This window comes from Chanodichthys erythropterus, chromosome 11, assembly GCF_024489055.1.
Source record: "Chanodichthys erythropterus isolate Z2021 chromosome 11, ASM2448905v1, whole genome shotgun sequence".
Lineage (NCBI taxonomy): Eukaryota > Metazoa > Chordata > Actinopteri > Cypriniformes > Xenocyprididae > Chanodichthys > Chanodichthys erythropterus.
Genome location: NC_090231.1, coordinates 31002109 through 31019246, shown reverse-complemented (window position 1 = coordinate 31019246; position 17138 = coordinate 31002109). Strand labels below are relative to the sequence as shown.

General features: G+C 36.4%; 1 protein-coding gene across 2 annotated transcripts in view; it reads left to right on the top strand.

Annotated features, from left to right (window-relative positions):
* Positions 1 to 16132, top strand: part of slc9a5 (solute carrier family 9 member A5) — a 30798-nt gene extending 14666 nt beyond the window's left edge. Inside the window, exons 5-16 of one of the 2 annotated variants that reach the window (XM_067402335.1) lie at positions 61 to 238; positions 1579 to 1799; positions 2205 to 2407; positions 5254 to 5343; positions 7954 to 8024; positions 8176 to 8302; positions 11411 to 11502; positions 12251 to 12377; positions 12512 to 12661; positions 13375 to 13447; positions 13563 to 13694; positions 13810 to 16132. In XM_067402335.1, the coding sequence (XP_067258436.1) occupies positions 61 to 238; positions 1579 to 1799; positions 2205 to 2407; positions 5254 to 5343; positions 7954 to 8024; positions 8176 to 8302; positions 11411 to 11502; positions 12251 to 12377; positions 12512 to 12661; positions 13375 to 13447; positions 13563 to 13694; positions 13810 to 14363 (2018 nt within the window). In that variant the 3' untranslated portion in view covers positions 14364 to 16132. Of the gene's footprint in view, positions 1 to 60; positions 239 to 1578; positions 1800 to 2204; positions 2408 to 5253; positions 5344 to 7953; positions 8025 to 8175; positions 8303 to 11410; positions 11503 to 12250; positions 12378 to 12511; positions 12662 to 13374; positions 13448 to 13562; positions 13695 to 13803 lie in introns of both variants that reach the window. The other variant, XM_067402334.1, reaches the window with a different exon arrangement.
* Positions 16133 to 17138: the final 1006 nt, after the last annotated feature.

The window sequence follows — 17138 nt, the reverse complement described above, 5'->3', positions numbered from 1 at the left end:
TTTAAATGAGTTAACATTTACATTAAACACCTACTTTTTTCATTCCTACAATTATTCCAGTCTCCTTCCTCATTGTCAGTATTGGAGGGACTTTGGTTGGGCTCATCTTTGCCGTTATTCTGGCCTTTGTCACTCGTTTTACAAAGAAGGTGCGCATCATAGAGCCACTGTTTGTCTTCCTATTGGTTTATCTGGCCTACCTGACGGCAGAACTCTTCTCTCTGTCCGCCATTCTTTCGTGAGTATTGCCACTGCTAGCATACTCATCTTAATAAATTGACATATTTGAAATTGATTCTCTGCATATTTGTAAATTTCATCTTTATTAATATTGTACACAAACCATGAAATGAATTCAGAAGACAAATAATATACAAAATGAAAAATACGACTGATATTGTGAAATGCAAAAAGATTTGTGTGAGGATGAGCGATAGAAATATCAGTAGCTTAGTAGTTCCCCATTATGATAGAAAAAGAATTGTGTGTCTGTGCAGCTCTGTGACAAAAATTGTGACATTTAAAACGACGAGAAGTTAAATGACAGGATTAATGCTCAGAGGGGAATGATTCATGCCTTAAGAGTACTACAATGAAAAAGAGAGAGAAAAATATGAGCATAATAGAGAAAAGAGAATGGAAACATCAGGGTCAGGGATATGATACAATGAATGAGAACCGGTGAGTGTGTTCGTTTGTGTGAGCTGTATATCTGTGAATATCACGATGAAAACATGATGTTGTTTATGAATATATCCACGGCCAATTTGAACATTTTTTTTCCCATATTGTTTTCAGACCATGTGTGCAGAGCCGTAAATCTCAGTAGTTTTTGTGGCGGTCATAAATCACATAATGAGATTATGAGCAGAGGAATTAGATTATTAACCCATTTCAGTATTGCTTAGCACAGCAATAGAACAGTTTTCAAGATGCAGAGTCATGCTTGGATACAAGATGCTTTTAAAGACAGGAATCAGTACTACAAGATATGAAGGAATGAATTCCCTCACATATGAATTAAAGTAAAAATGCCTGTTTGTCTGCTGATTTTGTAAGCATATACTAATGCAGTGCTTGGAGCGCCCCCTCATGGCTCTCTATCACACTTACTGCAGAAGGTGGTATGGAATTAGAATTGAAATAAGCCACAATAGGATTTAAAGATAAGGAGGAAAGGTCATGTGAGACTGGATGATTTAAATATAATCTCATAAATTTAATTCTGCTCTCTTCGTTGTTTCTGGTCTGTTCAGTGAGTAATGCAGAGTGACTCATATAACACAAAGCACAATGTAATTCCTCTCTAAACCTAACTTGTGTGTATGGAATGTGTATGTATATATGTTTATGGAATGTAAATACAGGGATATCTCATATCTCTGTATGAATATAGACATCAATCCAAAGGTACAAAGGTCAGAAACAATTCATAAAGACAATAACAGCAATAAACATCTATTAAACTCTAAACTATTATATTTATGATTTTCAATTTTCTATGTATATCTAAGAAATACATCTATTGTATTCTATTATTCTATCAACATTATATATGTTATTGTTGATTCATAACAGGATGACTTTCTGTGGCATTGGCTGCAACAAGTATGTTGAAGCCAATATATCCCAGAAGTCCCGGACCACCGTGAAGTACACTATGAAAACCCTGGCCAGCATTGCAGAGACAATCATATTCATCTTTTTGGGTATCTCAGCTGTGGACAAGTCCAAATGGGCCTGGGACACTGGCCTTGTTGTCAGCACGCTCATATTTATTTTAGTCTTCAGAGCCATAGGTAAGAGAGAGTTCTATTCTATTCTATTCTATTCTATTCTATTCTATTCTATTCTATTCTATTCTATTCAAAAAACATGGTAGTCATATTGTATTTTTTGGTACTATTTGGTTACTGAAGTTAAAAACAAAGAAAAAGAAAAAGAGAACTCTAACTAGAATCTCTTCACTCACAGTGAATTGTTCTTCACAATTAACTTTCACTTTGGCTACATACAAATATCAGATATTTTCCGCTAAACCATGTAAGCTGAAAATGTACCTTTTCATCTGGTTTTCATTTAATTACTTTTGTCATTTAAAATAGATTGAGATGCCAAATTAGTCTTGCACTATACATTTAAAATTTGTACTAGCCTCAGCTCTAACACTTAGCATATGTATTTGCTCAACATGTTATTTGCAGGTGTAGTGGGGCAGACTTGGTTCCTGAACTGGTTTAGACTGGTTCCGCTTGACAAGATTGATCAAGTGGTGATGTCATATGGCGGTCTCAGAGGAGCTGTGGCCTTTGCTCTGGTAGTTCTTTTAGACAAAGAACAGGTGAAGGCTAAAGACTACTTTGTGGCAACAACCATAGTTGTGGTTTTCTTCACAGTCATGTTTCAGGTAACTCTTTTAGAAATTTCTGTATTCCCGCCTATTTGTGTTTTCCTCCCCTTTCACATTTACAGAATCATGTTGTGTTGATAGAAGTGTTTCATCTTTCCTCAGGCTGTGATTATTATTACTTGTATGTGTGTGGGTAGCATGCAGGTAATTGCCTTGAAGGAATGACATTTCCCCACTGCTGTGTCAAATTGCTGTTATTTCCAAAAGCTGCTCTGAAGCAGAGAGGCTAATTATGATGAATGGAGTGATTTTGATGGTGCCCATGTGTATATGTGTGTGTGCGCCAGTGCCAGCCTTTTTACCCTATTCCAATTTCATTCATTATTCATGGCTGGGGAATCTCTAGAGTGTCTATGCGTGAGTTGTCAATGTCATAATGGTGTATCCAATATGTCACAGAATATTTGACTGCTGAAATCATCAGGATATAATACTAAGCTTTGGTTAGGAACTCATCTTTTCACAGATCCCACAAATATATGTGCTTGTTAGACAAGTATGCTTTGTTGTTTTTTCTGAAACAGGTAGCTGTGGAAAAACTTGTTTTGTTTTTTATTGGGTATTGCTTTTAAAACATTTAAAACATTAAATACGAATACATAATATAAATACAAATAATATACATTTTGACACAGACTGTCTTAAGCCTAGTCCACACGTACATGGGTATTTTTGCGTCCACGTGAATACGCGAAATCAAGAGCATGTCAAACCAACAGGTGGCAATTAACTCTAACCATAAAGCCATGTTGGCCAATCAGAAGCCTGGAAAAAAGGTTATTTCAGGTTCTGACGTCACAAGCCAAAATTTCCAGTTTTACTGTCTACACGACAACAGTGTAATTTCTAAAAATCTTCACCCTAGCAGGAGTTTTCAAAAAAGTTTGGTTTTAGTGAGCGTATACTGCATTTGTGTGTGGACGAACGGCCAAACCGTATAGAAAGTATTTTGAAAATACCCATGTTCGTGTGGACAGGGCCTTAGTGGTGGGGATTTTTTTAGCAAATCCTTCTGCAGGTTATATCGATATGCCAGTAGGTGGCAACAAGTGACTCTTTTTTTATGAGTTAGTCACTGAATCATTCATTCAGCCAAATCATTCAAAAACACTGATTCATCAAGGAACAAAAGCGGCTGGCAGAATTCTGAATTGCATATTAGCAGAATATTCATACTATTTCTACCATATAAATGTATGCGATTCAGAATTCAACCACTGTCTTTATGAGCGAGTCATCACTCAACTGATTTGTTTGAAAACAGTTGCTGAATTTGGAACTGCATACTACTATTACTTTTTCTGCCATATAACAGTATAGTAAAAAAACAGAAAAAAGTAAGAGTAGTACTTAAAGGTGATAAAGAGGATTTTTTCGTCGACTGAGAAACCAAAGACTGTTACTGAGTCTTTGAAATGAGCGCATGCGTAAGAACAGCCCTCCTCCTTTCGAGGGAACGCCTCCCAAAACTCGTGCACGAGTATTGGAACACGAGTGCTTACCACCGGCATTCGCTGTATCGTGTTAGTGCATTCATTATGTCGGACTCACCGCAGGTAACTCATAATCTGCAGTTGACAAAATGACAAAAACATTGCACGTGGTGCCTGTGGAGTGTGGAAAGTTACTGGAGCGCGCAGCTGCGCACGTCTCTCACAAGGAACGTCACACCAGTGATTGACAAGCCAGAGGGCCAATCGTTTATGCGATGATCGCGTAAACGATTGGCTGATGTTTTTAAGGCTCTACCTCATGCACAGATGATGTATATTAATATTATTCCTTTCAGTGCACCTAATAAATAGTCTTTTATCAGTTAGTAAAGACAGTTTCAAGTAATATTGCAAAAATGCATAAAACAAAACATCCTCTTTAGCACCTTTAAGTACAAATAAATTATTAACATTTTTAATTGGGTACATTCATTTATATATATATATATATATATATATATATATATATATATATATATATATATATATATATATATATATATATGTTTTTTTACTATACTCTATACTATACTATATTCTGTTTTTTTTTACTATACTGTTATATGGCAGAAAAAGTAATAGTAGTATGCAGTTCCAAATTCAGCAACTGTTTTTAAACAAATCAGTTGAGTGATGACTCGCTCATAAAGACAATGCTTGAATTCTGAATCGCATACATTTATATGGTAGAAATAGTATGAATATTATGCTAATATGCAATTCAGAATTCAGCCAGCCACTTTTGTTCCTTGATGAATCAGTGTTTTTATATATATATATATATATATATATATATATATATATATATATTGTATTTTAACTTAGTACAGTTTCTCAGTACGTTTTACACCTTTATAGTTCAGGAACTAATCTTCTATGAGTGAGTCTTTGAATCATTCACTAAAACGATTTGTTCAAAAACAATGATTAATTTAGATATGAATCACCCCTATTGTGTTGCTCAGAGATGCATAACAAGTTGATTATGATTATCCTTGTGCTTCATTTAAAACTTCTTTTACTGGTATTCACAATATTGTGTCTTAAATGTAAGTTACGCAGGATTAACTGTGCTTATTTAACTGTTTGTTGCAAATATCACACTCAATATCAATACTATCTCAGTATCACACTCAGGATCACACTTTTGGTCTAAATTCAGGCGAAGGCAATGACAGCTGTGCTGATATTCGGAAAACATTTTTTTTCTGGTGTGATATTGCTTAATTAAGTTAAAAAACCAATTTTATTGCCGCTACTAGAAATGTGAGCTGTGATATTTAGTATTATTTAGATTTGGATGGTCCCCTCTTTCTGTTTTGTTGACATTTCCCAAATCTTCCCTCCTAGGGTTTAACCATCAAGCCTTTAGTGAAATGGTTGAAAGTGCCTCGCAGCACAAACAGAAAACCTACCATCAACGAAGAGATCCACGAGCGTGTGAGTCAATATCACTTCCAATACTCTCACCTCTTTTCTGTCTCTGTTTCTTATCACCTGTCTCCCTCTGTCCCTGCCTGAATGCCTGTGGTGAAATGTGTGAGTGATGATGTTGACCTTGCTATCTGTGCAGTTCTTGTGATCTGTGATGACTGAAACAGCAGCATTGCCACAGAAAGACTGACGTTAGACTCTTCCCTCCAATGAATTAATCATCACAGCTCTTTTTTGCCTTTCCACAAATAGATGTGCACACACAGGCAGAGGTCACACGGCGCCTTGCCATTTACCTCATCATCTTTCTGAAGGCCTTACACACCCTGCTGCTGTATGCACACTCTGGGACTCAGGGCTACCTGCTGAGCTCTCTAAAGCCTGGGCTAAAGATAGGCTGTAGTATAGCTGAGCTGACAGAAGAGATTTGAAATAATATAGGAGAGATTCTGAGAAAATGAAGGAGGATAGTGGAGATATTCTCTTGCAGCAGCAGTTTCCCAAAGTTGTATTGAACAAACAGATTTTAAAGGTGCCCTAGAATCAAAAATTAAAGGTCCCGCTCTTCGTGATCCCATGTTTCAAACTTTAGTTAGTGTGTAATGTTGTTGTTAGAGTATAAATAAAATCTGTACAATTTTAAAGCTCAAAGTTCAATGCCAAGCGAGATATTTTATGTAACAGAAATCGCCTACATCGAACGGCCACTTTGGACTACATCCCTCTACTTCCTTCTTTAATAACGTCACTAAAACAGTTTTTTTACTAACCTCCGCCCAAAGGAATACACAAGAGTTGCGTTTGATGAGTGTGTTTGTCGCCATGTCGTCGAAACGCTGTTATTTTCATCCCGCAGTCCAATCACCGGGTCTGATTCCGGCTCAAATTGATAGGGTAAAATGAAAGACATGTTTACAATAACACTGAGCGCATGCATCTCCACGTTATGGTAAGTGGCGTGACTTTTCCGGGCATGGTGCGCTCAGAGCTGTCGAATCACAACACAGGAACAGCTGACATTCTCGTTACGTATTTCTGAAGGAGGGACTTCATAGAACAAGGAAGTCATCAGCCCGTTTTTATGACAGTGGAAACAGCGGTATACAGATAAGTAAATTATGTGAAAAATACTGCGTTTTTTTACACACGAAACATGAACACACGTTATATTGCACACTATAAACACAATCAAAGCTTCAAAAAAACATGAAAAACGGGATAAATTTAAATTTACCTTGGCATAGTTGAATAACAAGAGTTCAGTACATGGAAATGACATACAGTGAGTCTCAAACTCCATTGTTTCCTCCTTCTTATGTAAATCTCATTTGTTTAAAAGACCACAGAAAAACAGGCGAAACTCAACATAACACCGACTGTTACGTAATAGTCAGGATCATTAATATGTACGCCCCCAATATTTGCATCTGCCAGCTCATGATCAAGGCATTAGACAAGGACAGTCAGTATTAACGTCTGGATCTGTGCACAGCTGAATCATCAGACTAGGTAAGCAAGCAAGAACAATAAGCGAAAAATGGCAGATGGAGCAATAATAACTGACATGATCCATGATAACATGATATTTTTAGTGATACTTGTGAATTGTCTTTCTAAATGTTTCGTTAGCATGTTGTTAATGTACTGTTAAATGTGGTTAAAGTTACCATCGTTTCTTACTGTATTCACGGAGACAAGAGCCGTCGCTATTTTCATTTTTAAACACCTGGAGTCTGTATAATTCACAAACACAACGTCATTCTTTATAAATTTCTCCAACAGTGTAGTGTTAGCCCGTTAGCCACGGAGCACAGCCTCAAACTCATACAGAATCAAACGTAAACATCCAAATAAATACTATACTCACATGATGCGATGCATGCATGCAGTATGCATGACGAACACTTTGTAAAGATCCATTTGAGGGTTATATTAGCTGTGTGAACTTTGTAAATGCACTGTATCATAGTCGAGAGCTCGTGTGGCAGGGAGCACGCCATTTAAAGGGGCCGCAGCCTGAATCGGTGCATAGTTAATGATGCCCCAGAATAAATTAAAAAAAAATCTATGGGGTATTTTGAGCTGAAACTTCACAGACACATTCAGGGGGCACTTTAGACTTATATTACATCTTGTAAAAACTGGTTCTAGGGCACCTTTAACACCACACAATTTTAAGGAATAGTTCACCAAAAAATGAAAATTCTGTTATCATTTACTCCCCCTCAAGTTGTTCAAAACCTGTATAAATTTCTGTGTTCTGTACACAAAGAAAGATATTTGGAAGAATGTTTGTTACCAAGCAGATCTCGTCCCCCATTGACTACCATAGTAGGGAAAAAAAGAAAAGAAAAGAACTATCCCTTTAAGATAGTGTGGTGTTGTATCCTTGAGACTGAACTGCTCACCAATGCCGATGTCTAGTTTATTTACAAAGAAATATTTTGAAAAACGGCCATAGATTTTTTTAAATGTCTGCAAAAGATGTAAGATTTTATCTCAAGTGCACTTAAAAATAGCCCTGGATGCTAAAAAATACATATAAATGTCTGTAGAGATGAAGATTAAATAAATAATTTACAGAAGCACTAAACGTGTCTGCCCTTCTGTCTTCAGGCCTTTGACCACATTCTGACAGCTGTGGAGGACATTGCTGGTCTGAATGGCTACCATCACTGGAGGGACAAGTGAGTTGCACTTAGCAAAGATTGAAAGATAACTGTGTCTGTTCTCATGATGAGAGGTGTACTTGTCAACATACAAGAGCTAAAAGAATGCAATGGTTCGTTATTAAACCTCGTTGTTGTTTTTTTGTTTTGTTTTGTTTTTAAATTGTAGGTGGGAGCAATTTGACAAGAACTATTTGAGTAAGTTGCTGTTGAGAAAATCTGTGTACCATAAAAGTGAACTGTGGGAGGCCTATCAGAAAATCAACATCCGAGATGCCATCAGCGTCATTGATCAGGTAAAAGTCTAATGCTGACGATTATCAGGTGCAGTTTGTCAGCATTATTTTTTATAAGGAAGTTTGTTGGAAAGTTTGCTCTGGATGAAGATGGATTAGGTTGTCATTAACACTAGAAGTCCCAGAGATTTGTAACCCTCCTTTAGCCAAGTGGATGCTAACTGGCTAGTCTTTTGGCTATCATTAGCATCAATTCATGTGTAAATATGGTCATTACCTGAGCAATCTGCAGTGGGGTTGGGGGTGTGTGTGTGAATGGTTGCTGGTGGCTTGTTTGTATGTGTGGGGGAGGGAGGGCTGCTAAAAGCAGAGAACTTGATTGACCATGGGCCGGTTTCAGAAAGGAGGTTAAGTGAAAACTCTGAGTATGTTAACCCTGAAATGAGGGAGTGCAAGTGATGTTTAAAAAGTTAACTCACTCATTCACACTGCAAAAATGCTTTTCATACTAAGTATTTTTTATCCTATTTCAAGTAAATTTAAAAAAAAATCTTAAATCGAGATGGATTTTCTATATGAGAAAATTATATATGATATTTAGTCTTGTTTCCTGGGGGGATCTAAATTAAGTGCATTTTACTTAAGTAAAATGATCAATATCTGCCAGTGTGGTAATAAAAATCTTAATGCAAACGGAAAGTGTTGGAGTGTCTACCCAGGTGAAAAAAAAGTGCAGTAAAATACACTTTATTTTAGTACACTTTTACACTTCCATAATGTACAGTGCTCTATTTCCATGCACTTATTTTGTACTTAATATACTAAAAGCTCTTCTTTAGTACTTCTTAAGATAATCTTAAGAACATCTAAGTGTACTCAACTGTGCTATTTTGAGACACCATGAATTTGAACTAAAATGTGCTTTTAACATACTATCTCTGTATAGAAAAATGTATTTAGTTACCACTTGTAGTACACTTGAACCCATCTTTCAAACACTTTTAAAAATGGACTTATGAAGTAATATCAAATATAAGATTAATATATAATGAATATATACAAAATGTATTTATAATATATTGCCAGGCAGTGCCAGGATTGTGAGTGATTGCTGGAATGTACTCACTCACTTTTTAATATTATTTGTAAATATGTGTACAAATGGTTGGTTTCTTTATTTTATTTTGTACTATTTTTATCAATAGATCTCAGCAACAAAGGAAAAAAAAAACATGTGTGTTGATTTCTCCCTAAGATGGCAAAGTGAAACACAAGTTTCCTTGAAGTGGCTCAGCATGGCCCCACATTGTTTACATAACAAAAGCAACTGTTCACAGCTGATTAAGGATATTAGCCTAAAGCCTTCCAGCCCATCGGCTGTCCTGCGGGTTTTATAGGTAGAAAAGCCAAATGGCTGCTCTCTGGGACTTCTAGTGTTAACAATGGTACTTCCACATTTTTTTAGACATGGTATTTTTGGGATGTTATACCATCATACTTGAAAATAAAAATAATTTAGTACCATGGTATTACCAAACTGATGCAAGTGATACCATCTACCTTTTTTGTAAGGGGTTCTTCCATAAGTATTATTGTTGTATTGAAATTGTTGACCACTAGATGGTGCCCACAGCCAAAAAAAACAACAACTTAGTACTAGGTTGAAAACCTCACTGCTGTGCAATATAACAATAACACTGCTTTAAAACCACTATTAAAACTACTTTTATTTTCAGCTGCTTCTAGTGTTTCCTCATTCAGACTCACTCACTCACACCTATGGATTTGTGCCAAGATTTTCATTTCTAAACTTTTGAATGAACATTAATCAATTGTAGTAATGTTAATTAATGTTCTGTAGTATAATAAAGTTATACTACAGTTTTTTTGTTTTGTTTGTTTTTTTTTTTATTCTGGGGGTCTGTGGGTTAACTGAGAGCCTGGTTAGGGGGTCCCTGGGCCTTTAAAGACTGAAAGCCCCTGGATTATAGCATTGAGCAGAGGAAACACTGAGATCTTTTCTCAGGCTCAAGAGAGTCGTTTGAGAAGAGCAGAGGATAATTCCTCCCTTTGTTAGTTACTCTGACGCCACGGTGTCTCTGCCAATACTGGCCCTTTGTAGGCATCTGATACCTGTCAGCTGCAACATCAAACATATCTACAGAAATACTCAGAGATGGTATCATACAGAGACAGTTAAAGAGGAAAGAGAAAGAAGAGCCTCCGGCAGAGTGATATCATATATTTTTACATGAATGTATAGACATGCACAGTGTTATACACCTCCCACTTGATTCTTTTTTTAGTTAGTTTGGTGGTTAGAAATAATTTGTCATTTGTGATGTTTGATTCACCTTTTAAATAATTTCTCTTCATATCTCTATTGAACTGAAAGAAACAATGTGCTTGATCAGAAAAGTTTTATAACACCTGGAACTTTAGTCATGCATGACGCTTGTCTTCCAGTGAGATCATTTCCTGTACCCTTGAGTTTCATAGAGCTCGGCTTCCTGAGAGTAGTTATCAAGCTAATATTAGCACAAGATTGAGAGATAGAGAAACCTCTGTTCTCTTTCGGACCACCCAGTGAAAGAGGCACAGAATTATTCATTTAATTTGAGAAGGGAAAAAAATAAATGTATCAGCTATAACAATTTTAAAAAAAAAGTTTTTGTTTACTTTTTTCTGCATATTAGTCAAATTTCTGCATGTCTTTCCCATGGTTTTGTACTTACTGTGTATATGTTTTCAGTGAACTGTAAGGTTATTTGGTAAGATTGCAGAACAGACTGTTTAAACCATAATGCTTGATTGCTTATGCATATCAAGAATGATTAGTCAGCCATATGCCAGAGATATTTGTGGTAAGAGAAACCATCTATATGGAGAATGAAGAACAGAGAGCTGGATTACATCTACACTGAGACTGCTGAATTATTGAAAATGAATGTGCACTTTGCATTGTGTCTGTATTACCACCACAGGTGAGCATTCATTTTCAGTAATGGAAGCGTTTGGAGATGATAAGCGATACTAAACTGTAACTACTACATAGCTGGGCATTTAAGGAAAATCAATCAATAGCTTGATACTGTATGTATTAGCCAATCAGAATCAAGCACTATATAATGTTTAATATTTGATGCTTTTTCTCTGTCCCTCTCTCAGGGTGGGAATGTGTTGACCTCTGCTAGACTCTCTCTGCCTTCCATGGCCAGCAGAACCTCTTTCCCAGAGGTCACAAATGTTACCAACTACCTGTGAGTATGTTTGTGTTTGTGAACATCACACACAGTATTTTTTTATCTTTTTGCCCAGAAAAACATTTAAAAGTCCTTAAAAATATAAATATAAACCACCAAATTTAGACTCTTATGCTCAGTAAGGCTGCATTAATTTGATTAATTTTTTTGTTTTGTTTTGTTTTGTTTTGTTTTTTTGGGTGAAATTACTTTTTTTGTATTTTAATATATTTTAAAATTATTTTTTTATTTCTGTGATGGTAAAGCTGAATTATGATGAACAGGGAGTTCAAAAGAACATTTATTTGAAATAGAAATCTTTTAAACATTAGAAATGTATTAACTGTCACTTTTGATCAGTTTAATGCATTCTCAGTGAACAGAAGTATTAATTTCTTTAACAAAAATACTGACCCCAGCATGACTTTAGCAGGGTTTTTTTTTTTTTTTTTTTTACCCCTTTGGCAAATAGTTGAAAGTTAGGTTTTTTTTAAAAAAAAAAAATATTATTAAGTGCTTTCTTAAGTGTAAAAAATAATACAGAGATTTGTGCTTAAAACTATTTTAAACTTGTATACACTTATGTTAAGACCAAAATACTGATTAAAAAATTATATTTAGCTTTTTTTATTTTTAGACAACATTTTTTTTTTATGTGTGTTAGTGTGTGCAGACATGTTTTTGTGCATATCTGTGGTGTACTGTACATGTGTTTCATGCATGTTGGTTCCTGTAACTATCTGGGTCTCTGTGTGTGATCCCTCAGGAGAGAGAACGGCAGTGGGGTGTGTCTAGACCTCCAGGTGATTGACACAGTGCCAGGAGCCAAGATAGAGGAAGAGCTAGAGACACATCATGTGCTTGCTGGAAACCTCTACAAACCCAGGAGACGGGTACAGAACGTGCAACACACACACACACTCAGCCACTATAAAGATCTCTGAAGCATGATATTGCATCAGTAAAATGGGTGATACTTTGTATGATGTGTTTGCTTCAGTTGACATCTCCTTCTCTGTACCTGCAGTACCAGTCCCACTATAGTCGCCACTTCATGACAGTGGGTGAAAAAGAGAGACAGGATAGGGAGGTGTTCCAGAGGAATATGCGCAACCGTCTGGAATCCTTTAAATCCACTCGCTACAAGCGTCACAAGAAGGACCGCAGTCAGAAAAAGGCAAGGGCTCAAAACTGCAGAAAACCACTCTTAAATTGAGTAAGCTGGACCTGAGGGAGGCCATGGTAGTCTATGACAGACAAGTATGCATGTGTGTGAGGACAACTGCCCAAAGGCAATGTAGAGACAAGGTTAATGTTTGTAGTTACTGATATATATCATGAGTGATGGCTTGCTAATGTCTGTGAATGTGCATGATATTGAGAGAAAGTGAGAGGGAATGTTTAATGTAATGTTTGTGTATATATAGATATATATATTTTTATATGCATTATAAATGTATTTACTGTCATATATATATAAAACTTAAGTGACAGTAAATACATTTATAATGCACATACAATGCTGTTCTTTTGAACTTTATATCAAATAATGTTTTCAACATTGATAATAATGTTACTTGAGCACTAGATCAGCATATTAGAATGATTTCTGAAGGATCATGTGACACTGAAGACTGGAGTAATGATGCTAAATTCAGCTTTGACATCACAGAAATAAATTACATTTTATACTATATGCATATATTCAAATAGATTTGTAATATATTTTATTTTTAAATCGTAATATTTCACAATATTACTGTTTATTGATCAAATAAATGTGGTCTTGGTAAGCAAGAGACTTACTTCAAAAACTTTAATATTTATATATATTTAACTTATTTGTTCTCCCTCCCACAATTTTAAAATATCGATAATATCGTATTACAGCGGAAAGGGTCAGATGCAAAAGAGCAAGACACCAATGAAAAACCAAGGCGAAATGTCAGCTGGCAGGATAAAGGTTGGTCATTGGATCTGCTTGATGATGATTAAGTTTCACATTTATTTAAAATATGTTCTGATACTTAAAGTTCCCCGTGCATTGTGGGTAACATGTTTTGCACATATGTCTGTAGACCCAGTTGTAGTTCCAATGGCACCTGAGGAGGATAAACATGATCCTTCTGAACCAGATAAAGATGATGACGTGGGCATCACTTTTGTGGCTCGCAAAGCCCCAGAAACACCAAAGGAGAGACCAAAATCAGGTGAGATATGAACATGATTATGGTAAGAAAAAGTGAGAACTGATTGTTATCCATCCCTGACATTTCTGCATCTCCTTCTTTCCACACTTGTTTCTTTCTGTTCTCTCAGTACCAGCTGCCCTGGATGTTTGTCAGAGCCCGGTTGCCGCCCCTCCTTCGCTGACATGTGGAGAGAAAAACCTGCCGTGGAAAAGTGGTGTGGGTTCCCTCCCTCCCTGTGTGTCTGTAGAGGCCACTAAAATTATCCCAATAGACCTGCAGCAGGCTTGGAACCAGAGCATCTCCTCTCTGGAGAGCCTGGCTTCTCCTCCCGCTCCTCCAGAGCACCCACGGGTTAGCGCCCTCTCGAGGCTGGGAGGACCCTTGCGGACCCCTCCGAAGGGAAAAAGTGGCGGTGGTGCAGGATCAGGAAGTAATACAAGTTCCCCAAGTTCAGGGCAGTTCAAGTTCCCTACAGAAAAGGAGGAAGAGGAGGAAGGTGCCCTCTCTCAGCAGCAGCAAGAAATGCAGCCGCTAATGTCGTCTTTGAGGCCACCGCCACCACCTCCTCCGCCACCTGCTGCGCAATCCGCCGGAAAGAGAAGAAATCCTTGTGTATATCTTAGAAGTCTGGTAACAGTGCCACCTTCTGGTGGGGAGCCACAAAGCAGGAAGCCAACCCAACTGTAGAATCGCTTCCTTTAATCATCTTACTGCAGGCATTTACCTCCTCAGTCCAGACTTTCTTTTTAAGTCAGTCAATTCCTTTCTAAGAGACTGTTAATTTGGTTTTATTTTTTATAGCACAAACATGGGTTACATGGGTTTAGAAAAGGTTGGTAGAGTCCAGTTCTTTTGTGTATAGGGCAGTTCTTCTCACACAGGAAAACCATTCCACTTTCCATGTTTTTTTTTTTTTTTTTTATCTGCCCTGTATTACGTATCTCTGCATATGTGATTGTCAAAATGTACAACTATTGAACGTATATAAGGATAAACCACATTCCAAGGAGCTACTGGGTGTGTCTGTCAAACAGTGTTTTTATTAAACTTTCCTCCCTCACTCACACATAAAGAACATTTCATGGTTACTCTCACAGCTTTAATCTTTAAATTAGCCAATCCATCTTAAAATAAGAACGAGTACTGTAGTAGTAAAGTCTTCCCTTTTCAGACTGGGATGACAAAGTAAAGTGAGCTTAGGGCCACACACCTTCAGTCACAGCCAGTATCTCTCAATGGCTTTGAAATTATGCATAACAAATCCGCACACACTACATTGGGTGACAAATAATCCTTGATGATTGTCAGGAGCATTTGCTGTGTACAGGATATATAAGCTTCTATGCAGCACGTTTCCTGTTCTCTGTTGTGTTTGGCAAAAAAAGCAAGGTGTGTTAATTTATTTTGTATTTATGTATCAATTTCATGCCTTTTATTCTTTTACTTTCTGAATAACAGGGGTTTGTGAATCTGTATTTTAATCTACAAAGCTGTACACAGCTGTTTTAATAACCAAAGTGTGTAATGTTAATGTTTATAATTTAATTTTTGTCCGTCATTACTTAATTTTATGATATTATATTTATAATCATGAATAATGAATTAAGAATCATTAGAATTGTATGTGCTTTATCAGTAGTAGGGGGCTGGAACTGTCACGGTGTAAAACTTGTGCCTAGTAATACTGTAGGCCACAGACTCATCAATGGAATGGAATGCACTTATTTCAGTTTCTTTCTTTCAGTATGTCTGACAATGATAAACATATAGCCTACTGTACATCTTATGTCGACTCCCAGTCTTCAGATGTCGTCATTCTTAAAGGTTCATACTTTACCATAAAAGGGTATCCTATACAGAATTTAGGTTTTGCACTTTAAATTAAAAGCCATTTAGGCTGTTGTACCTATGGAGTTGTCGAATCATTTTGTATTGCTGTGCAATTCTGTGTATATACTGAGGATTGTTGTGCCTTGAGAGGGACTGTGTTAAATGTTGAGAAAGAGGCCTTGCTGATCTCTGTTGTGCCTGTAAACAGTATGGAGTGGGTCAGTGATATGTTGTCTTACTTGAACTTGTCGTGTTAGCAGAAATGTTGCCCTAATCATTTGATCCCACTGAATTCGATTTGGAATTAAATTATCCACCTATTAAATTCAAAAGGAATTTTCAGATCTTTTCTCCCATATGTGTTTATATATATCCTATATATATTTTATGAGGTAGCTATGTGCCAAATATTAACTTCCAGGAATAAAGTTAACAAAAAAGAGGACATCGCGTCTTTAACATATTCTTTATATATTCCAGTCTGTCATATTTAGCCGGTCTTTCATCCGTATCCTCAGGAGGCCCAGTGAAGAAAACCTTTGGTGAATAATGAAGTTATATTCCCCCTTCAACCTAGGAGTCCCTGTGGTTTAGGCAGGGCTTCCCTAGACTGCCCTCAAAAGACTACAGCGCATTTATGTGCTAATGTGCCATTTTCCCTTCCTCAAGCCCTGAAACAGATCCCAACTAGCAATGAAGTCACTGGCGAGAGAACAAAAGTTGGATTTGAATGTGGAGACTTTAAACCGATTCCACCAAGTGATTTTCCCACCTGACTAAATACCAGGATTTTATTGAAAATAACACATAATAAATATATTTTGTTCACAAGGGATATTTACAATGATTTTTAATTTTTTTCTTAACACATAATGTGACATTTTTCATCTCAACATGCCCTTTACTGACAATGTTATCTACTAATAACTTTTTTTTTTTTTTTTGAGAATGTCAAATTTGAAATGTTTATTTCACTCTTCATTTAGCTTATAGTTTTTAAAATAATTTTTATGTTTTTATTTTATGTTTGTATTACGTTTTAAAAGTTTTTTTTATAATACTAATAGGCCTACAAATGTATAGCCACCTGGCGTTGTAATGGTATATTACCATAAGTTGTGCTTAAACCTGCTAAAATCCAATAATAAGGCTTATTGCGATGCAGCATTTCATGTTATAGAACGGCATCAAAAGCAACGTGATAAATGACACCAGTGTCAAATATAGTTTTATCAAATAAAGCATTTCCTGTTAATACTCATCACATAAATTCTTCCGCCAAGTAATATAGGTCGCTGTTTAGCTACATGGCGCATTAATATTGCGACAACGCTTCGGTGCTCTGACGATGATCATCCAATCAGAATGTGTATTCGGAACTTTCCGTTTAACGATAAACATGTTACCAATTAGACAACAACCTACAAGTTTTTAACTAGCAATATAGCTAGTTAGGATTACAGAAGGTAAGTTACACTTGTTTTGGATTACTATCAACTTGCAAACTTCTGTTTACTGCATCGCATCAGGTTTAAGTAGCAAATTAACGCTTCGTCATGCTGTCAAATTCACAAAAATGTCGTATGCTTATATTTTTACTTAACCTACAAAGTCTGTAAGATAAACTCATTA